Source organism: Rhinichthys klamathensis, unplaced genomic scaffold (genome assembly GCF_029890125.1).
Source record: "Rhinichthys klamathensis goyatoka isolate OS25496 unplaced genomic scaffold, OSU_Roscu_1.1 h1tg000068l_1, whole genome shotgun sequence".
In the NCBI taxonomy this organism is placed as follows: domain Eukaryota; kingdom Metazoa; phylum Chordata; class Actinopteri; order Cypriniformes; family Leuciscidae; genus Rhinichthys; species Rhinichthys klamathensis.
The window spans coordinates 417,454-441,063 of NW_026606611.1; the positions used below are offsets into that span (position 1 = coordinate 417,454).

General features: G+C 36.9%; 1 protein-coding gene across 3 annotated transcripts; it reads right to left on the reverse strand.

The window, feature by feature from the left end:
- Positions 1 to 6,854: 6,854 nt before the first annotated feature.
- tlx2 (T cell leukemia homeobox 2) lies at positions 6,855 to 17,732 on the reverse strand. 3 transcript variants are annotated; one of them, XM_056250156.1, is made up of 4 exons: positions 16,589 to 17,726; positions 10,318 to 10,555; positions 7,742 to 7,922; positions 6,855 to 7,231 (listed from the first exon to the last, which is right to left on the reverse strand). In XM_056250156.1, the coding sequence occupies exons 1-4, from the start codon at positions 17,067 to 17,069 to the stop codon at positions 7,220 to 7,222; spliced, it is 912 nt and encodes a 303-aa protein (XP_056106131.1). In that variant the 5' UTR covers positions 17,070 to 17,726; the 3' UTR covers positions 6,855 to 7,219. The 3 variants fall into 3 exon arrangements, with proteins under 3 accessions (XP_056106131.1, XP_056106130.1, XP_056106129.1); XM_056250155.1 differs by lacking the exon at positions 6,855 to 7,231 and having other exon boundaries at positions 7,606 to 7,922; positions 10,318 to 10,552; positions 16,589 to 17,732; XM_056250154.1 differs by lacking the exon at positions 6,855 to 7,231 and having other exon boundaries at positions 7,606 to 7,922; positions 16,589 to 17,729.
- Positions 17,733 to 23,610: the final 5,878 nt, after the last annotated feature.

Here is a 23,610-nt window from a genome sequence, read left to right on the forward strand (position 1 = left end):
CACTTTAACAATTGGAATTTTAATTTTTAAAAATTCTACACAACTTTTTTAAGAACATAAATCATTAAACTGATTAGAGATCAGTTATTATATAAGCCGTAAGTTCCAATAAAGATACATTATATATAGCCTATAATTTAATCATCTGTGGCATTTATTTAGTTTACCAAGAAACTTGTAAACACTTTAACAAATGGAATTCTACACAATTTTTATGAACATAAATTATAAAACTGAACTGAGATCAGTACAGTGTTGGGTAAGTTACTCTAAAAAAAGTAATGAATTATAGCTACTAATTACATATTCAACCGTGTAATTAGATTACTGTACTAATTACTCTCTCTATAAACGGTATTAGATTAGGCTAATTATAATTACTTTCTAAATCCCATATCAGCCTCGTTAAAAACTGAACTTTTGATTCTTTCAAATAAACAATATACGGGACATTCTACCAGAAACGTGCATATGGCATACATTTTTCTTGAATTGACCAAAGTAATTAAAATGAGATTGTTAGGCTACATCAAAAGCATACATTTGAATCGTATTTTGATGTTAAATCTAACATCAAAATCACTATTGCTTTACAATTAGTCAGTCTATACAATATTTAATGCAATTACATCAGAAGTAATTGTAATTAGCTAAATTACAGAAAATATATAGGCTATATAGCTAGAGCTAGAGTAATCATTAGGCCTACTTTAGCTACTTTTTCAAGGAAAAAGTAGGCTAATTAAATTGCAGTAATTAGATTACTTATTACACCCAACATTGGTTACAACTATATCCTATATTAATTTTGGTTTCCAAGGAGGATGACGTAACGCTAAAATTATAGGCCTACTTCACTTGTTGAGTTTTAAAACGCGCTCCGATTCCGAAGCATTGATTCGAAAAATCAAAAGATTCGTAAAGTGTTCGAAGCTTCGTTTCGAACGCGCCAGGCTGAGCTGAGGCAACCGACGCCTCGTGTTTCACTAGGCCATGTCGCTCTTCGACTATTTATTAAACTCTTCAGAGGATTTATTTGATTTCCTATTCACAAGAACAAAGGTTTTTTTGCTTTGTTAGAGGTGACAGCCATAAAAAAAAGGACGAAGATAAAACCGCTTCCAGTTCCACCCTTCATGCAGGCGCTTGGTGAAAAGGCCATCTTGAAAGAAACCCGTTCAAAACAGGCAGCAGCACTTTAACGTGAGTGACCCGTATACACACACAGATATGCTGGTCTGACGACACACCCCAAAACACACATACGTGCCTGTCGGATCTCAGAGCTCTCTGTAGTCTCTGGGTCCTGCCAACACGTTCAATTCTTTCTCATAAATCCTTAAAAGGAGAGTTCAAATTTATAGTCATGTTTACATTTTCTTTTTAATTCAGGGTACCTTTTGAAATTAAATTGCATGGTGGATGTTCATTGTTTTTTAAGGGTCAGTGCTGAAATCTAGTAGATTTATTTATACATTTCTCTACTAGCCAGATTATCTAAAAATTTGCCCAAAAATGGGCCCATTAACCCAGTGTATCATATTTGATACATTAATTTCTATGGCGTTTAAATTATCAACATGGTAAAAGCTTTGCTGAAAATGTAAAAACTTGCACACAATCTAATATGCCTTCTGTCTTCTGATTGATAGTGTATACCTTTCTATAAAGTAAAAAGCCTTGTATAGACTCATTCTAAAAACATCCCGTTTCAGGTTGTGGTTCACATGTCTTTTTGCTGTTAAATCTTTACCGATTTTTATAAAGTAAACTTAACAATAACTTGTATGTTGTTAGTAATATTTCAGGATGAACATTTTCTGAACTGAAATAACTTAGGTTTACTTGATTGTATCTTCTTCTTCTTCATTTTTTTAATCATGTTAAAATGTATCTAATATGATAGATACATAACAGGATTTTGATTGATTTGTATAACTCTTAAAGGGCTAGTTCACCCCAAAAATGTAAATTCTGTCAGTAATTACTCACCCTCATGTTGTTCCAACCCCGTAAGGCTTTCGTTCATCTTCGGAACACAAATTAAGATATTTTTGATTAAATCTGAGAGCTGGATCACTCCTCCATAGGCTTCTTAAGGGATCGAAACTGGCCGGCCCAGAAAAGTTAAATACATCGCTAAAATAGTCCAAGTGACTACAGTGGCTCAATCTTAAGTTTATCAAGCGACGAGAATATTTTTGTGCGCAAAAAAACAAACAAAAAATAACGACTTTATTCAACTATTAATTTCCTTCTCTGTGGGCCTCGAGTTAGTTCATGTAGTGTTACTGCGCAGCGCTTCTGGGTTGTACGTCACACGTAGGCTCACTATTGGCCGACGCTGGTCATGTGTGTGATGCGTGTGACGTATAACACAGAAGCGCTGCGCAGTTAACAAAATGTGTATATAATAATACACTAATAATAACTAATAATATGTATAATAAAAAAAAAAATTCAGGCTATTATTTCATGCCAGACTTTAAAGGGTTAATAGGCCTGTCTTTCGTACTTTATTATAATGATGAGAAATTCAGTTCTTAGATATTTTCCCAACTTCTCACTTTCACGTGAATGTTTTTGCAGACCTGTATCGAGATGTAACCTATGAGATATTTAGATGTGTCAGTAACTGCAGGTATATCACTTGTTTGTGTGTGTTGCTTTCCTATGGTGATGCTTTTGACAACCCGACATTGTGTGAAAAAGCCTTTTTATGCTTTCATTAAATTGTATAGCGAGTGTCCCGTAGTATGTCATTCTTCGCCTGATAAAAAGAAATGTTGGCTTTTTTTAAATTCTTGAAGATTTGAGTGATTAGACACAGACATCACTTCATCTATATAAGATAAAAAATAACACATGTCAATACAGTCTATTTTCAGCACACCAAGATATACCAAGATACAGTTTCAAAATGTGTAAATACTGGCTGACATGTTAGTCTTCTGCTTATTATTACTTGCATTAGCTGCCAAATGAGATGTATGGATGTATGTTCGGTCCTTTGTTAGTCTTGTCATATCTTTAAGGACTGTGTTTATTCTTCTGGTTGTGTTTGGAAAATGCAGTTGGATCTTTGAACTGTTGGACATCTGATGTAATCTGAAAATGCAGACCTCTTATGAAGAAGTGGAGGCCATATAGGTCATATTGGTTTGTAGCGTCTGTGAGATAAACCGGAGCCTGTCTAGGAACAGTTAAGTGAGATAGGAAGTGTGATACTTTAACCTCTCGCTTCTCGCTCATCTTGTGTGGCAACATTTTATTGGATGAGGTGAGGGCCCTCAGGTAGATAGGGCAAAAAAAAAAACAAAAAAAAAACATAATGGCACATCAGGAGGAGAAAGAGAAGCTCAGAGCACCGGTGGCCAAACACAATAGAGATCTTTCAAAAACAGAGACCGAAAGGAATTTCAGCAAAATGAGCCAAGTCACGTCGCGGCGGCAGAATAGACAGGAAGATGAAAGCGGCTGGAAGACTGACAGAGGAAATGAGGGTAGAAGAGGCGTTACCGCGGCAACCGACTCACACTGACAGGATCTTAACCAGGCGAGATGGCATCAAACTTAGCTAAACAAAACAGGAGTGTGTGATGGATAAAACATTGGCCTTCTGCTTAGGGTACAGTCTGAAAAAAATGTAACCACTTGATAATTGAAGAGAATGAACAAAGGAAGGTTTGATCAATAGATTGCTTAATATATTGTACTTTACTTGAATTGTAATGAAATCTAGTTTTTTAAATATTTAGGGTTGTTAAGTTTTTTTTTTTTTTTTTTTTTTTATGATTTTGAAAGATGTCTCTCGCCAAGGTTGCTCGCCTTGGTTAGTAAAAACAGTAATATTGTGGTGATTGTATGCATTTAAAATATTTAAATATATTTTGAAATGTAATTTATTCCTGTGATCAAAGCTGAATTTTCAGCATCATCCAGACTCCAGTCTTCAGTGTCACATGATCCTTCAGAAATCATTCTAATATGCTGATTTGCTGCTCAAGAAACATTTATGATAATTATCAATGCTGAAAAATATTAATATTTTTGAAAAGAACTGATAAAGTTGTAAATGTACATGTACATGTTTGTGTAACCCGGTGGGGACGACCCGAATGCACAAAGACTCATGGGGACTCGTGTCACTGTGGGGACCTAAATTGAGGTCCCCATGAGGAAAACGGCTTATGAATCATACAGAATGAGTTTTTTTTTATTTATTTTTTTTATGTAAAAATGCAGAAAGTTTTCACTGATAGGTAGGTTTAGGGGTAGAGTTAATGTAAGGGAATAAAGTTTTTACTGTATAAAAACCATTACGTCTATTGAGAGTCCCCACAAAGATAGTAAACCAGGTGTGTGTGTGTGTGTGTGTGTGTGTGTGTGTGTGTGTGTGTGTGTGTGTGTGTGTGTGTGTGTGTGTGTGTGTGTGTGTGTGTGTGTGTGTGTGTTGACTGGTAAACCCTACATTGCAGGGATAAAATGTCCCCTCAAAGATGGCAATATCCTAAATCCTTGTCCTTGTGGATAAATCATTGTGATGCTTTTGGAAAATGTACAAATGTTTTTGTGGTTTGGGGTAGGTTTAATGTAAGATGATAGAATATACACTTTGTTTGTACAATATAAAAATCATTATGTCTATGGAAAGTCCCCACAAACATGAAAACAAGATGTGTGTGTACTTTATTTAAATGTCTTCCATAATTTCAGAAACATTAATGTTTAATTCACCTGCCTTAGAATTAAATTGGATCATGATTATGTGTAATGAATTTTAAAATGGACTAATCTCACAAGTCCAACAGTATTATTGTTGAAAGATGCAGTCAACTGCTGGCTCTTTCTGCTGTGGAGAGCCGTAATCGGTTTACTGCTTTAGCATTTCCTGGGAGATGCAGTCGTGTGTAGAACAGAATGTAAAGGCTCATTTACTGTGAATAAAACTGCTATGATTCCACGTCCCCTCCCCGTGTTACGTGTATATCACTCCTCTGTGGTAACCAATGGGATGGCCTGTTTTGACTGCTGTTTCGGCTCACAGAGATCGTATCAGTTGTTTACGCCCATACAGTGTCTGGGTGGACATGGGTGACGAGTGCTTTCAAAATACGTGTCAAGAACTTGTTTTTTGTATAAAACTGCACTCAATTATCGTTGATGAATAGTGATTTTTTGGACTAAAAATATGTAGTAAAATTAAAAGTGATCTGTGTAATTGTTTATCAATTTTAAAGGGATAGGTCACCCAAAAAGGACAATTCTGTCATTATTTACTCACCCTCATCTCGTTCCAAACCTGTAATTCTTTCGTTCATCTTCGGAACACAAATGAAAATCTTTCTGGTGAAATCTGAACGATTTCGGTCCTTCCGTCGATACGCAACTACAGCGTTTTAGTCCAAATTTTCTAAAGAGACTCAATCGCTATGTCTGATAAACAGATTGAATAGGCTATTCACAAATAAACATTGATCAACTCGCACATAAATTGTGGTAAACATCACTTGATGTGCGAGAACCAATGATGTTCATTCGTGTGTTACGCAGCACGTTTGAGCTCAGGGGTGGAAAGGATCTCGTACGGATCAGGCCCCACGGTTCAGCAGCACACGTGTGATTCAAAGATTAACTGCTAAATTTAACCATCATAGAGTGACCGTTTATAATTTGGACGTGTTTCGTCTTGCCAATTTACACATTCAAACTATTTTAAACGGAAAAAAACAGGCGAAAATCGGGACTTGCGCGTGATCCGTGTGCATAGCCGCACACACACAGAGAGAGAGACGCGCTCGAACAGCGCTCGAACACCGAATTGATTCCTCTTTCGCGTTTCCTTGTCCTTGAACGGACACATAAACAAAAAAATATGTCTAAATGCCCGTCTCGGCAAGTATTCTCTCGTTTATGTCATAAGTGAACAGTTATACAGTGAACAGTTTGAAAACTACTGGATGTTTGTCAGTTTTTTCAGTCCGTGCAGTCGGTCTTAAAGTGACAACACACACCTAATATTCCTACTGTTGTCTGTGTCATTAATATTAATAAAACCACAAAATACAGCTTTAACAAATATGAAACTATATTTAATTTCTACAGTGAACAGTGTTATTTTACATTTAGGCTTAATTATTCATTCTGTACCTGAAAACTAGCCTACTTTTAGACCTTGTAACTTTATTTAGTAGGCTATTCATCTCTGCTTGTAGTTTATTTGTTCTTATTTTATTACTGACTGTTCACTTGTTTTAAATAATGTGTGAACTTTATCAGTTAGGCTAGTAGTAGTAGCTACCAAAGAACTTCAAGTGAGCTTTAAGTAATAAATGAAAAGCAGAGTTACCCCCCCCCCCCCCCCCCCAAATATATATATTTATTTATTTATTTTTGGCTCATCTTAAAAATTATCCGATCCATAGCTCAAAAACCGTAAATGATCCGAACTGGAATTTTGTGATCCGTTCCACCACTAGCTTCCACAAGAACCAATGAGGTTTATTCTCGTCAAACAGGTTCGGCTGAGCTTCTGTTTATGTTTGCTGATCAATGTTTAAATGTGAATAAAAGCCTAAATTAAATCTGTTCTTCAGCGATCGTGTCTCTTCAGAAAATTTGGACTAAACCGCTCAATATGGATTAGTTTTACAATCTCTTTATGAACTTTTTGAAGTGTCAAAGTGGTAGTTGCGTATGTCAGTGGAGGGACAGAAAGCTCTCAGATTTCATTCAAAAGATATTTGTGTTTTGAAGATGAAACGACAGAATTAATGACAGAACTTAATGACAAAAATGACACGCTTTCACCTTGGAGATTATTCTAAAATAATTTCACAGAGGAGGAAAACGAATAGTCTTAGAAGTCACGATTCTTTTTAATATAAAACACCTTTAAACGTCACGTCATGAAGAATCCAGAGAGAGCGCCTCCATAATTGCTTCCAAAGTGCGTTTTAGGAAGGACTCCAGCTTAAAAGAACTAACAGTTTTTAGTCCATCTCTTCATACAAGAAATGTAGAGAACATGCATCACAAACACATCTTACAAAGTCCAAAGGGGGAAAAAAACACAAATAAAAAGAACAAGAATGAACGAGTCTGGGGTTGAGTCAGTCTCCTTGATGCCAAACGGCACGTAGACAGCCGTCTTGATGGGTGTAATTCATCAGACAGCTTTGCGGTTTTGGGTTGGAAAGGACATAGCCCGGCCCCTTTCTTAGATGGGTAGCTGAAGAAAGAGGAACGAGAATGTAGCATAAGGGTGGAGCAAATGACCAGTCAGATTCAGGTGGGAATGAAAATGTAAACTGGGTGTGCTTGTGCTTGTTTGGTTTCCACTTTAACTGGGAATACATTAGGGATTTTGCTCCACGCCAAGACTTAAATATACACATTTATGAAAAATGTTTGAGTGATAAACAAACAAATACACAAAAAATACGGTTTAATCTGTTTTCTGAAATTGCTCTAGCGATTTTTATCTCAGGCTCAAAGCTGATCCTGTCAAAAATCATTGAAATTGAATCAATTATTTCCATGTGTGATTGGAAAATACGTTTTTACAGAGCAAGATGGCGTCGTGCAGATTCTCGTGAGTCCAAGTGAGAATGTGAGAGATCCGCCCAAATTAAGGTCTAATTGGTGTCCTACAATGTACTATAAAATCCTTTCTCAATTAACTAGCACACATGAGAGCTGTGGGTCAGACCACAGATGCGACTGAGGTGACGGACGTCACCTTGTTGTCATCGGCCCACGGCTGTAAGTTCTGCAGGGCGTAAAGCGAGGAGTTGTGTAGGCAGAGAGGGTCTTGTTGGAGCGGTTGACTCAGGGTCTTCTGAAAGGCCTCCTGTTGGAGCTGTAGCATCAGACGGTTGGCTTGCTGTCGCTCAGCCTCTCTCTCCTCAGCGGTCTGCCTCCTGTCATCAGAGACGCATGATTGAAGTCAACATGATGTGCAGTGACAGAGCCCCTTTTCAAATACAAAAGTGGATTATGTCAACTAACATGTTTATCTATAGTGCAGGTCCTAGGCTGGTTTTAATTACCTTGAGAGATCTGAGATCTCCGCATACACAAAAGAGATGTCATGCCTTTTGTGAAAAATAACAATATGTGCGTTATGACTAAAGTCCTTTTGAATGAAACATGTGAATGTTAATGGTACTGTACATTTAATAATGCCTTGAATGTACACACGAGGAGCCTATTGGAGCTGTCAGCATAACAGATGTGAATATTATTATATGTGTCAAAACAATGAATAAATCCTATTTTATTGGTCCGGGGACCTGATATACTTTGAACATCATTAATCTTTTTACCAGCTGCATTCATTTAAAGGGATTGCGCACTTGTTAATCGCCCTCGTGTCGTTTCACACTGCTTCTAAAACTATGAAGAAAGAAAGTCATACAGGTTTGGAACAACATGAGGGTGAATAAATAAAAAGAATTTACATTTTGGACCATCCCTTTAACATAAAATTCACTGAAAATGTATTTAATTTGAATATATAAAAGTAGATTTGTTTACTCCCTATAGAACCCTTCAATTTTAAAGAACCCTTTATAACAAAACTGTTCTATATAAGGAGAAATGTCTTAAATTATTGCATAATACGTTCACGTTTACAGGTTCTTTCACATTTTTTCTAGTGATAAATGTGTTTACACACTTCTTAATTCATAAAATGTAATAAAATTAAAAACGAATTAAAACTAAATCCATTAAATGATGGAAAATTTTCCAACATATTTCTTGAGACACTTATTAATGCATATATATTTAAATATTTCTTAAAACTAAGTTATACAAGTACCATATGCCATATTTGAATATTTGATCACATTTAAGATGATAAATGGTTCAAGTGTGATCACTTACAGCATGGAAAATGGAAAGAAAAACAGCTAAAAACAAATGAGTGCTGCATTTCCCATCAGGTTTTCCGGTTTTGTCGTGATATTCGACTAGACACTTTGAGGATGAAGGATGTATTTGTGTGTCGATTGTACGCGTAACAAGCCTGTGATCAAATGAGCCAAGTGCAATCTCATTACAGTGATGCATTTAGCTGCATGTGACGTGTGGCTAATGGACGGCGGGCGGCAGGTATAGCAACGATTTAGACCCTCATGGTGGACAGATTTGGTCATGGAAGATGAGGTATTTAGACTGTATGATTGTCATAGAGGCCTCTCTGAAATCTGAATTCATTTTGAGATCAAATGTTTGCAGTGTTGCTAAATTCAATTGATATTCGGGTTTGGTGATCCATAAGATTTACCAGAATTTCATTCCTATAGAGAGGCACTGCAAATTCAACAGTGCAGAGAAGGGACCAGGCTAATGAATGTTTCCCAGCAGCTTTCATCAGATACACATACATAATTGTTGAATTAAGTTGAGCTCCATAAATATTGATGAGTAGGCTGAAACAACCATAATACATTTTTATTTGTGAAAGGCCATGACTCAGCTTCATTATAAATAAATCACGTTCAGCCAGCTCTTGTCTGCCTATTGCCTGTTGGTAAAACCAAAGGTAAGTAAGCCTGCTCTTAATTAGATTGGGCACTTATTTGCTCCAAAAGAGCCAACAGCAAAAGCTTGAGTAGATTATGGGGAAAGGATGGACATGCTCTCAATTATTCAGAAGTAGGTTCTGTACTGCATGGACAGCAAGTTTCCACAGAGCCTTTTAAGAGCTTCAACGTTTCTGCTTGGTCAAGGCAAATGGTGTCCAATGGAAAATAAATAAACAAATAAAAATGCAAACCTCTGCAGATTCAAAGTATTTTCCAAAAGCCCCCTTCACTTAAGCTAATTTCTGACTAAATTATAGCTGTTATTGGGAAATATATCTAATCATGTTTGCCAAGTGTGTGTGTGTGTGTGTGTGTGCATATATATATATATATATATATATATATAAGTTATGTTATGAACACAATAGGACTAACTAATGAATACAAATAAAGGCATTCTATAGCACAAAAACATTAGAAAAAAATAATGCAATTTTCAAAATAATGCAAAAAAGTTTTCATTTCTAATAGAAGGACATTTGTGCATAAATTCGTGCGGCAATCAAGTTTAGTTAAAAATAAATAGGATCGCAAATAATATTGAAAGAAATAAAATGTCACCAGAAAGTTATTGTTTGTGCTCATTTCTAATTGGTGAAAGTGCTGGTGTTACATATATTCTTGGCAAGGTATTAGTGTATCTTCTTTCTGTTATTAAAACCACATTTTGACTGATTTGGGATTGGACAAAACAAGGCATTTAAAATCGTATATTTTCACTCACCTCCATTTTGTTCTTCTGTTCTGGAACCAGGTTTTGACCTGAGCGTCTGTCATCTTCAAGGCCTTGGCGAGCGTGGCGCGCTCCGCGGACGCCAGATACTTCTGCCGGTGGAAGCGCTTCTCCAGCTCGCAGATCTGCACGCGGCTGAACGACGTGCGCGGCTTTTTCCTCTTCGGCGGAGTTCGGTTCTGGTACGGGTGACCGATCCGGCGCGTCACGGAGAACGGTGAAAGAGCTGCTGAAAAAAAACAGGAATTGGGCGTGAGTAGGCTAAAGGTGAAAAATGTTTGCATTCGTTAACACTTTCAGTAAGCCAAATAATAGTCACGCAGAACCATTAAATAATGCTTATGTAGAATTGCATAGCCTAAGCTAATTGTAATGTCATGAAAATAATTGTATCCTATAATAATATTTTAATTTCTGAAAATTACGTTTGATAACTTGAAAATGATAGGTATAGCCTATAAAGTGTTCCCTTGTTTTGTAAAAGCCAATTTTCAAAGTTTTAATTCTAAATGTATTTATTGTATCTTTTTTGAAGTCTTCAGCTATACCGTCATGACAGTGCAATAAAGCCATGATCAGTATGGCAGAATTAAACACTGGGTCTTATATCGCCTATCATATTCTGAAATATGTAGGCCTAGGCCTATTTACCGTAATTTGGTTGAAAGATGAAGATATAAATGAACGTCAAAATGAGTCATTCAACATTCTTAACGAGGTTCTAAACTAAACGTAGGCTATACAGTTTTTAATGTGATTTCTATTTGTGACTCGTTTTCCTGAACTGAACTGAGCGTTCGATCGGCGTTCCGTTGCTATGGTTACCTCTGAACGCGACTGTTTTTAAACTTCAGCACATGGACAATTATATTTCAGGTTTATATGACATAAATTGCTTGCAGCAGCAGTAGTGAACTCAGGTTCATTTCTCATTCACTCCTTCTGTATTATGCATTATTCATGGTTTTACAACAGAGGTCTTAATGTTAGTTGTGGAATCAGCTGTGAATAAGTGATATAAACACCTTGAAAGAAACATGTTTCCTAAATGCGAGCCCACCTTGACTTCTGTTACCTTTTATAAAAATATGAGGATTATATCAACTATATATATATATATATATATAAGAAACAGTGTTTTGGTGTCCTTATTTGGACCGTAAAATGATTCCCAGACATGGTGAGACCTTTCCATTAAAGGGTAACAAATTGGAACCCAGTCAAGGAGTCAAACCTATAATGTTTTGCTTGTTCAGAACAGTGTTCTCCCGATGTGTTAGCTGGATAGTGTGTGTGTACCTGAATGAAACAAACGAGGAAACTGCATAAATAAATGACAGGTCATGCAGTGTGCACATTCTGCACAATGACATTAATTCACTCATTTCAAACAGCAAATGGATGATGACACTCCCTCTCTTATGCTACATAAGCAGTGTGTGTGGCAAACGGTCATCGCCATTTGATGAATACAAACAAGGATGGAACCACATATTTAGAAATAAGGTATAGACCAAATGTCATATAAGAATCAACCATGGAAAAGCCCATATTATCAACCACTAATATGAATTTTGTCCCTCACATATCTGTATATGGAGGTTACACCCCTGAATATAAATGTATTTACATTACATTATCATTGTTAATATAATATAATATTATTTCATGTAACTAATGTATTATTATTAAATCAACTGTGTGTGTGTGTGTGCGCATGTGTGTGCGTGCGCGTGCCGTGCATGTGTATATATATATATATATATATATATATATACGCACATGCAGTATGTATATTATTCTTACATTTAGACATGTCCCATACAGGTAATTCCTGTATTGGAAAAAAATCTGTCTGTTTGATTCCGTGTTGCAATGGAATCCCAAATTAATATGTAACATCTAAGAAAATGTTGCATGGACAGAGTGGTGTATAAATCTGTGAAAAGAAAACATAAAAGAGATTAAACTCTTCACTGGATAATTATTTCATTTATTTAATCTAAATAAAAGGGGAAAAAAATGAAATGAAGGAATTGGACTATGACAAATAAATGGAGCGTAAAGCCCTGTTTTTGAGTAAACCAAGCGAGTGACCTTTGACCAAGGTGTTCTGTGATCCTTGTGGCTGAACTTGGGTCTTGCAATGGTTGGCTGGCCATGTGTGAAGACAGAGAGAGTGTTTCTGTTTGGCCTATAATACCATGTTCGAGATCTGTAAATGTCAACTCCTCAACCACATTCATTCACGTTCTTGTGGAATTGAAGATTCACTGCTGCTCTCAGAAGAACTTCTCAACAGTTCACACACTAGTCACGCTGGGATTCCTGACACGAGGTCAGGCTGACATTGAATCTGTTTTGGTCCAGCTTCATTTTATTCGAGTAACTGATAAAAAAAAATATGAAAAAAAAGTGTCATAATTTTATTTATTTCGATATTTTATTTTGATCAGAACATTCCTAATAACCAGATCATTAGTTTATTTGTCATATTTTATTAGACAAGCTAGTAAAAAGACTTCTGATTGGATTAAGCTCATAGACTCTTCATTCCTGTGCGTAATTGGATTTGATTGCTTTTAATTAAAGCGCTGATCTTTTGAGTGACAGGCGGCACGCGTCATCATCAATTACGCACACGGATAATATTCAGTCTGATCCTAGAGCGTTTGACATCAAAATTATGAAGATAAATTAATAAGATTATTTGATTCTATTTTTATATGTCTCCGTGCGTGGCTATGTGTTTAGTTTAGTTTTTTCTGTCGATGTCACAGCTTTTACTTGATCGGTGTTATTTTTTCTTTTCGACTATATGTCAGGTGTGCAGATTGCAGAACAAAACTAATAATAAATTTCCCAGAAACACGCCTCCGCAAATACATATGTGGGTCAAATGGAAACAAAAACAATCCCCGTATTCACTCTCGACAGCAGAGGGAATTCTAAATGATAAGTCTGTGTAATAAAATTTATGGTGAGCACATCAAAAAATCAAAGCTTGCCTTAGAGAATATGCGGCCAGTAATAAAATCAGTTATACGTGATATCACCTTCATGCGACAGCGCCTGCCTTTCCCATTGCGAATATTACCTTTGTAGAAATCTAATAAATATACATGTAATGGATTCAAAGCGCGATATTGAAATATAACATGGGCATTTGTCGCTATTTACGCGCAGTGAGGCAAAACAGAATGTGCCTTTAAATTTCCCCTCATGCTGGGAATTGAAATATCGAATAAAATAGAATAATTGTCAGGAAAAGCCATAAACCGTCCGCTCGAGAGCCTCGTCGTCCCTTCAGACACTGTCACCATGGCTACACGGCCTCGTCTCCGTTTCATAATCATTTGTATTTATGGGTGGGAAAGATCATTATTGTCATTTCAGATTGAGGGGCATCCACATGCAATTTCATTTTGCAATTTCTCCAAGGCCAGTGATATCAGATTACGACCATCACCTGCCCCATGTTGTGATGCAGCTGGACCCAATAGCCCCCACCAGCGGTAACACAAATAAATTTACCTACTGATGAATATACTGTTATGTGAATCAGTCCAAGTGGCTGCGTGCAGTGCCTTTTCAGATCACGCGCGGAAACGAATACAGGCATTACACAGAAGTTTGAATTATAGGATACGTTCGTTTTTCTTGTGTCAGTGTCAGTAAACATTCTGGCATTGTGTATATTTGAAAATGGTCTATTACAGCAGTCATTTTGCTTACAGAGTTGTATATAGCTCTTCGCACGTCGTAGTTGTCACCAGTGCTGTTAACAGGAACAGAAAAGCCGTGCGTAAAGGCCGCGCGCCGTTACCATCGTCAGAGCACCTGTGTTTATTGACTTGAGAGCGACTGATCTGTTTATGCATTTCTGGATTTTTATAAACTTGCAAACTGCCAAGGAGTCAATTAACAAAAGAACATGTGGTATAGCCTTTCATCGCCTCCCAATTCGGCATGATATGTCCGGCCTGCAGTGCATATCGAGTCTCAGGCCTGTCCGTGCACCTATACGCGCCGTGACACTTGTGGTGAAATGCAGACATGCAATTCAAGCTGACGGTGAAAATAACTGGAAAAAGAGAAACCTATTCCAGACAATCATCGTGACTTTACAACAAGGCCTATGCGCATTGTGACGAAGTGGCTCTGGTTTGTTTGGATGAATTAATTGCAATGTTAAAACTAATATTATATAGACATTATCTTATAATGTTGGTATAATTTAGTCTTGAAAATGAAAAGACAGCATTCAAGGTGTAGACGCAAATTCTGTGATTTTTATTTTATTTTATGGTTTCAGCAAACAGAAATTATTTTGTATTTATATGTATAAAGATATGAATGTGTTTTTCACATCATCTAATGTTTATATAGCTATACTTATATATACTGTACATTTAATTTCTTTAAAAAAACTGAAATAGGCCATGCGTTATTTCTATATCCAGCACAATTCAAAGGCACGGAAGATATTAAATATAATAAACGAGTGGCCCAAAGTGACTATGAGTAAAATTGATAAGCATATTTACAAAAGAGCATTTGCACTTGACATATCATTCTCTCATTTGAATAATTAATGAGAATAGAGCGGAATTCTGAATATTTAATGCGCAGAAATCCATATTCTTCTTCTTTTTCGTCTGACTATGAGTGACGTCATTTGAAGACGCGAACTGACCAAATGGAAAACGGAGGAGGATGTTACGGCTACACACGAGACAACCAACGTCACGCATGGCCTATATTTTCTTATTATTTATTATCTGGAATTTGCTTAATCAAAATATAGCTACATTTAAAAAAAAGATATGTAAATAAATAGATGAATAAATCTCAATAATAGGCCTACGCAAATATTAATCTAATAATAATAAAATATCGTTTCATTTTCTGTAATCATACACAGGCTAGGCTATTCTTCAGAAACGCATGATTTTTTTCCCGTCCCACTTGGAAATGTTATCCAAAATCGTCCTCTGTTGGATCTCTATTGGTATTATGTTTGCGTAGATTAAAACGATTTGTCAACATGCCATTACGCATTACTACTGGCTGTGACATACTGGCAACATTTAGCTCCCTGCAACCACAGGATCATCATTCATTTGTCCTAATGGCCCAGAGAGACAGTAGCTCAAGAATATAGACGTGACGGTGTCATAAAACCATTCCACAAGAAATTGTGATTTTGAAAGCCACTGTGTTTTTATGAGCAATACACACGTATAATATCTACAGGCCGAGGTGATGCTGGTGCAACAGCATGTGCTGTCTGAAATAAAACTGAATTATTGTGAGCGTACTGGTTTAAAAGATTGTCTAGTGTTACTGCTCCGTGTTCAGATGTGTCTATAAAAAGCTATAGTGAAGGGTTTAGAGCATTTCCCATATTAATTCAAGCGCGATGCAGAATGTGACACCTCAAGTGTTTTAGCGAGAAAAAAGAAACGGGTAAAACTACCACACTTAATAATGGCAACAGAATTAATCTTCTAGACTAAAGTTAGAAGGCATTTATTTGAAATTGAAATTAATTTGGCTCCAGAAAAATAATCTTGAAAATGATGTTAGGCTGAAATATTATATTTCTGCATATAGAATTATTTTATATGCAAATATATGTTATTGTATGGGAACGTGAATATTACATTTTAATGGTTAAAGATCGTAATGCATTGAAATATGTCTTTAACAAACGGCAGAGTCAAAGAAAATATATCATGGAAATGTGGGCCTGAAAATAGGCTTTTAGCTTTGAATTTCTGCTGTGATGTTTTAAATGTATTTCTTACACTAATAATATTTTTTATTCTTGTAATCTTGAGATTTACTCTTCTATTTTAAAAGGAGCAGTGCAATACTATAGGCCATATAAGGAATTTTAATAATAAAATACCGTAGCGTTTTTTTAAGTCTGTGTGTTTGATGAATTTCGGTATGAAATATATTCTGCTATTAATTGTAATGCCGCTTTTTTTACGACAACATTTTTATTATTAATATGAATTTATGGGAACTCATTGGAAAATCGGCATGCAGCAATTTAAGTTTAATCAGCAACTATATATTTTTTTCTCTCTCTCTCTCTTGATATAAAATACGTTCATTCATAAAATTTTCTCATTGTAGCAGATAACATCGACATTAAAAGTTGATGCAATAAATGAATTGTCGATGTTGGTCATAATTAGTCTATAGCTTGCTTTCTAACATAAGCGGCGCTGTAAATATAATCAAGTCTTACCGGTAAGCCGATCTTTCGCAAACCTTCTGCTGCTCTCCATCCAGGGGAACGAGAAGCTGGCGGGACTGCCCATGCTGGGTATCGTGGGCATGGTGGGCATCCCCGCCGCGATGCCCGGTGGATGGGCTGTTGTCGGTGGGTGATGTGCCGGTGGCATGGGTCTGTGGGCCGGGACGCGGATGACACCGCCTGCATTCCCTGAGTTCACGTTAACGTTCATATTCATGCTCACATTCATGTTCATGTTTACATTGTAGTGACCTGCCAGTCCGGCCGCCATCGAACAGGCCGGGTTGTACACGCTGTTGTAGCCGTTGGCGTAGACGTTCGGCGCGAGCGCATAGTCCGGGTCGCCGGTCCGGCTCGGAAGCATGCAACTACTCGGCTGATCGGAACCATTGAGAATCTGATCTATTCCAAAACTGATGGGTTCGTGCTGCTGGTGGGTCTGGTTCACCTCTTCGATTCCCGTGTGCTCCATCGTCGTGGTTCTGTCTTTTACTCACTCACAGCTTGGAGGGTTGAGATGTTTAATTCCTAAAACTTCAACGCAATACGGTTTATTCCCAGACGTATATAATTTTATTTTTTTGTTTAAAAAAAACCAACAACAACAAAAACAAATATTCTTCCTTGAAGTGCTCAGAGCTCGTGCAATTTATATCGCTGCCATTTGATGCACAAAAACTGTGAAGATCAGAAATCACTTCGACTCCTTCACGATTAAATCAACGTTATCCAAAACTTTCTTGCATTGCGTTTGGCTTTTTATCAGTTCCATGATGATGCCTCAAACAGCAACTCGCCAGTAGAAAGGGCTCCGCGCTCACTGTTAAATCCCGGAGTGACGAGTTGCCAAGTTGTAGCAGACAGAACGACGCGTTTCTGGAGTGGTGCTGTACCTCAGAAAGGCGCGCGGCCCAGACTTGAGCTCATCACTGTTATCTAAAGTGAAGTGTTAACTGTCCGATACGTGCGTATTAATTGTCGTGAGCTGAAAATGTCCTGTTCACGCTCCTCTTGAAGTGATTTCGAGCAGGTGAGACAAACCCCTTCTGCCCAAACTCTGTCACGCGCGTCTCCATTGGCTCTCGCGCACTTCTATAAAGAGACAATGCCTCGCGCCCGCACCCCTCTCTTAAAGAAGCCGCTTCTATTTTTTTTCCTTAACCGTGGCTGTTGTTTTAAAGCTCGCGTTTAAAAATAAAATGTTTGATGTTCCTAGAAAATATGAGCAGGGTAGCAGAATTATTAAAAAGCGTTGACGTAAGTAGTTTGGCATAATCTTATAGGCTATTATTGTTTCTTTCACAAAATTAAGCAGTGAAGTGATTTTGTTTTGATATTATCAATATTTGGTCTGCCAAATTAAAGTCAGTGTGCTGTAACCAACTTGCAGGAAGCCATTTTGTTGTCATGTGACAAGAAAAACATTTAACAGATAACTCTAGATCTGACTGTGGGCCACCAAGGTCATTTTTCAACAATATCATATTTTGACCTTTATTTATGAAAAGTCCAATTCAAATTGAGTAACCTTAAACGTATCGATAATCATTATATTTGTTTCAGTGTTTTTATTCATAATTTTTAAAGGTGCAATTTATTTTGCCTTAATTGCTTTCACTTTTTGTTCTGGATGATTAGCCTACTTTTAGATCATTTGTCATTACTAGATTATTACTTTTAGATCATTTGTCATTACATCAACATTTATAGAATATAAATAGAGGTTTCGACAACGATTACAACTTGTGGTTTAAACTATGTTTTGAAAAAGATTTGAAATTTTTATCTTTTTTTGCCTTTGACTCTTGTAAAAAGGTGGATTTTGCAGGAAAATTCTATTGACATGGTTGGGCTATATTAGAATAATAACAGTAAAAATGAAGCCTGCTTTTTATTAATGTTGTGAAAGATAAAAAATAACTTGCAAACCACAGGCTTGATGCTGTTAATTATCCCATCCAATAAAGGCCAAAATGTTTAGTTCAATTGTGAAAAGAGCTCTTCGGGTTTTGTCAAGGGTACAGAAACATGCAGCTACACATGGCAATGCGTTTGCTTAATCAAATAAAAGTGAATTTCATTGAAGTGCACTGTAGCCTTTGGGTGCGTAAAATAAAGGCTGGAGCCAGAGAAGCATCAGTTGCCTTTAGTGATGCAGAAGCCGCTGTGATTGGCGCAAATAATTTAACCTTTTTCTGCCTGAAGCTACAGTGGAAGATTCTCCGCTTTCAATTCAATAAAAATGAAAAATGGCGCATAATAAAACCTGAAAGCAAGGAAAACGAATTTAATATATCATCGTTTTATTACGTACTTATTTCAGCTTTCGCACGAATAAAAATATTTCTCCACAGCACAAAGTGGCTAGAGGGAAGCATAAAAATCAATTTTCTGAATACAAAGCTGTATCAATAAGAAGCGCTCTTCGTGTGTGTGTGTGTGTGTGTGTGTGTGTGTGTGTGTGTGTGTGTGTCAATAGCAGGAAAACATGTTGTTGGTTCTCAGTGATGTCGAATAAAGCATCCCGGAGTCGTGGCTTTTAACTGCACGAGGTCGTGTTGTGCAACAAAAACATAGTATCACAATGTGAGTTGGTTCTCTTTAAAGTTTGTCATATTTCTGCCATCATAATCGTTTGCTTTCAGTTTGAGAGCATCACGGTTTTAAAGGCCCATATGGCGTCATAAGCTCCATCTTCATCACGAAGCAGTTAAGAAATAAAGCTCAATCATAATTAACAATCATGATTAAATATTAGTTCCTGGTTTTCATTTCCATGATTTGGCCCTAATGCCATTGTGTGCTCTATATACACGTATGCAATAGTAGATCTAATTTCTTGCACATTCATATTCCTGCAGCACTTATTTTCCCTAAGATTGCTTTATTTTAACCACAGTTATTATCGGACTAAATGAACTGTGCTGGAAATGTTTTAATTGCGTTTCTCTCTTGCTGTTATTGAGTTGAATTAAATTCCAGAAGCAAACGCTTCCCCGCGTTCTCGAGTTGTTTTCGTCAGCAGTGAATGTTAAACACAATTACATTTTCGCGCGGAGGCAAAATATTATCTAATGGTTACTAATTGCTTTAAGTTGTAATTATTTTTAACACTAAGAAGCTCTCGAATTATTGAACCTGACAAACCGCGCCTACCCAACTCTTGTTTCATTTCATTAGGTGCAATGGAGTGTTTATTCTAAAATCCATCCAATTAATGTCCTGTTAAAACATTGCAATGTATAAATCAAGACTGAAAACGCTATTTTCAGATCTGAAAATCTGAAATGCATGCATAATTTGAAAGCAAATCAGAACCGTACTTTTCAAAAATTAGTTCTGCCAGTGATTTTCAGGGCTCAACCAAAAAATAACCCCCAAAAAAAATTGGAAATTTTTCTTGTTTTGTGATGTGAAAATAATATCTGATGCTAGGCCTACTTCTGCCAGTGTCTGATAGCTAATAACGAGCAGCTGTTGCCATGGTTACCTTCGCAAGCGAAGGCGATTTCTGTTCGCGAGCGCATTTTGCGCACTCTAACTTCTGTGGATACTGAAATGTTTGTACGTAAAACGAATGCATATTTAAACACCCCCTAACCCTTTAATTTCGACCTAATTTGGTTCATGCCCGAAGCCTTTCTAAAGCGGCCTTCTTACCGGTGCAAGCCTAATATAAAGCCCTTATAGCTGGTTGCCCGTAGGCGATATCTTGGCAAGGATGTTGAGGGTATATAGGGGTCGTTGATAAATCGGAATCTCCAGGCGATGCTGATAATAAAGTATAAAGACAAAGCGAAGACAAAAAGAATTTGTCACAGTCCGCCTTTCAACAGATTCGGTGACCCGCCGCCCTCCCGGGTGTATAACCTGTTTCAGGGCGCTTTTGGAGATTTGCAAACAACTGTGATAGTGTTTGCTCAATATGGTGCCACGGGGATTGGAAGGCGATACCAAGCAGCACAGCTCATGACAAATGGCGATTGCAACGCTACATAAAGAATGAGATGAGTCAGTAGCAAAATAGGCTAGTTACTCCGAGCCTCTTTATTTACACGAGCTGTCAATCTAAGCAAATTCACGTCGATTTTTTTAATAGTGAGAAACAATCAAACAAAAACAACATAACAAACAGCCATTAAAATGTATTGCCAGAACACCTGCCGACATGTTCAATATGAACCCGGCACGTGGGTTTGTAAGGAAAATCCCACCCATCACAGCTGCATCCATCTATAGATTATGAGGATTGACTGTGCACTGCATCTGTTTTTCACTTTAAATGCAAGACGATCTTTTACATTGTAACTGCTACTGTTGCAGATGTGCATTAAATACAGCTGCTATTGCGGAACAAACCACTAATAATAAATTGTAACACTTTATTTTACAGTGTCATTATTACATATGTTACATGTACTATAGTTATAACTATAAATGATGCATCATTACATGCAACTAAACCCCAAACCAAACCCTAATCCTAACCTTGTATAGTTATTTTATATTACCAGTAGCCTATGTAATTACAGTGTATGACTCCTTAAAATAAGTGTAACCTAATAAAGTATAAATATAATACTGTGCTTTTATATGATTAGTAGTAGACTATAATTAGCCTATATTTCTTTATTTTATTCTCTTCAATCTTCTTGATCTATATGTTAGAAGCTTCAAAAGAGACTTCAGCCTGGTGTGTTTCAGCAGACAAATGGCGCAACAGCTCTGGCTGATCCCTGCGCCTCTTAGTGTCAGTACATCCTTTTACCTTCAGCATTTCCTCGTGTGCATTTTGGCCTCGTGCCCCTCAAATGCATGTGTGTGTTTGTGTGTCCGCGTGCGCGCGCGTGTGTGTGCGCGCCGATGAGCCTGTCAAAGAGAGGATTCGCATCCATTGCACCATTCTCCATCCCTCCCATGACTGTTGTGCTTTCTGCTGTAATTAGGTTGAATTCAGAGCAGATTGAATTACGTTATTCTGCATCTCGAGCTGCAGTCCTTGACTGTCTCTCTCCCCCGGGAGAACCTGGCGCCTGCTTGCCCGATCAGACGGCTTCAACTGGACGGACCGCCAAAAGAGCGCACCGGGATCTCCGATACGTCATCTGGTAATGTGGGCTAAATGAGAGGTGTGAGGGCAGGGGAGACGGGATAACATCGCAAGGTCTTGTGTGACCTGGAACAGATAAAGTGTTGGAATAATGAATTGTTTTATTCACTTTGTCGATATGAATTTTGCGCGCAGAGGGCGTTTGGGAGAAATAGGGATGGTAAAGGAAGACAAATCATTGTGTTTCCTTTTTGGATGTATAGTTTAATTCGAGCTTTATTTTTTAGTTTATTGTTATTATTATTGAATGAATGAGATGAGAGAAAAAAATATTAAAACGCATGGTATCAATTTTTTTTCTTTTCTTTTTTTTTGTATGCAGGCATACGTTTGTTATATATTTGAAATTATGTAACCTATTCTTTTACTTAACTATCGGAATTTGCATTTTTATCTTATTTGAGTAAAAATATTTTAACTCAAGGTTTTCAATCTATTCGATGTAACTAATTTAGGCAAGATATATGTATGTCAATAATCTGACACGCAGTGTTTCTAAATAAATAAATAAACAATTGTAAAACGGATGACTTTTTTTCCCCCTCTTGTTTTCTCATTATTCTGTATTTTCTTACACCATTTCAGGAAATTTCTGGCAGTACATGTATTGATCCAAGCACAGGTCGTAAACAAACGAAAATACGACTTACTAAAATATATTTATTTGTGTAATTATTTGTGTGTATATTGATATAATAATGAATTAAATTAATTGTCCTCATATGTGATCTTTCACTGGAATTGCCATGTTTGCAAAGACATGAATTGTTTTCGGCATATTCGAAGGTGCCTTGTATTTAATAGTTTAAATCAAGTGTTATGTCTTCATAGATTACAGATTATTAGTAATTGAGGAAGACCCCCTATTTCGTTTTTTTTATTTATTTATTTTTTATTATGAAAATGTTGAAATGTTAGGAAATTTCCATTTAACGGTGATGTACCATGTTGGTTAATTTTTGCCATTTATAGGCCTATATGTGCATTTAACATGAAACCAAAGTTTAATAAGGGCATTATTAGTTTACTTATTGATAAAGACATGAATCAAACATATGGTTCTCTGAAAGCACTGGATAAACATAACATTGACAGACAGCCAGACATCCAGATAGATAGATAGATAGATAGATAGATAGATAGATAGATAGATAGATAGATAGATAGATAGATAGATAGATAGATAGATAGATAGATAGATAGATAGATAGATAGATAGATAGATAGATAGATAGATAGATAGATAGATAGATAGATAGATAGATAGATAGATAGGGCAACAATGAAAGCACTACAAGGAAATTAATTTAAACGCATCTGCTTCAAGCATTATTGTGTTTCTTTCTTGTAATCCATCTTTTGTGTCTTTCGTTCCGATCGCGTTTCTACACGCGTCTCGTTGAAGTGTCAAAAGCGTAATTAAGCGTATCATTGGCTTTGTGTTGTTTACAAACCGCGAGCAGTAATTTAATTTGGTCCACCAGCAGCCGCCACCGGCAGGGACCCAGCGCTGATGCCCGCGGGCCCCGGGCGGAGAGGGACCTTCTGCCGGACACCTGCGGGGGTGGAGCCCGTTACCCGGGGGAGGGGCGGCATGGACCAACTTAATGAAAACACACGGGAAATGTTCAAATGAATGTAACAATAACAGTTTGTTCACTCTTTTGATCCTACTGCTATTTCGCGAAGAAATTAAAACAGCAAGTGTGCAAATGAAATAGCCTAAGCATAAAGCATCTCAAAAGATGTTTACCAGTATAGCCATACCTGAACTACCAAAAAAATCTGGCCATGGTTTTGTTGACTTCCTAAATTTTTTTTTTGCAAATTAATAAAACAATTATACAAATGTACAATGCAAATACAAATGTATTTATTTAGTAATGTGTGTGTGTGTGTGTGT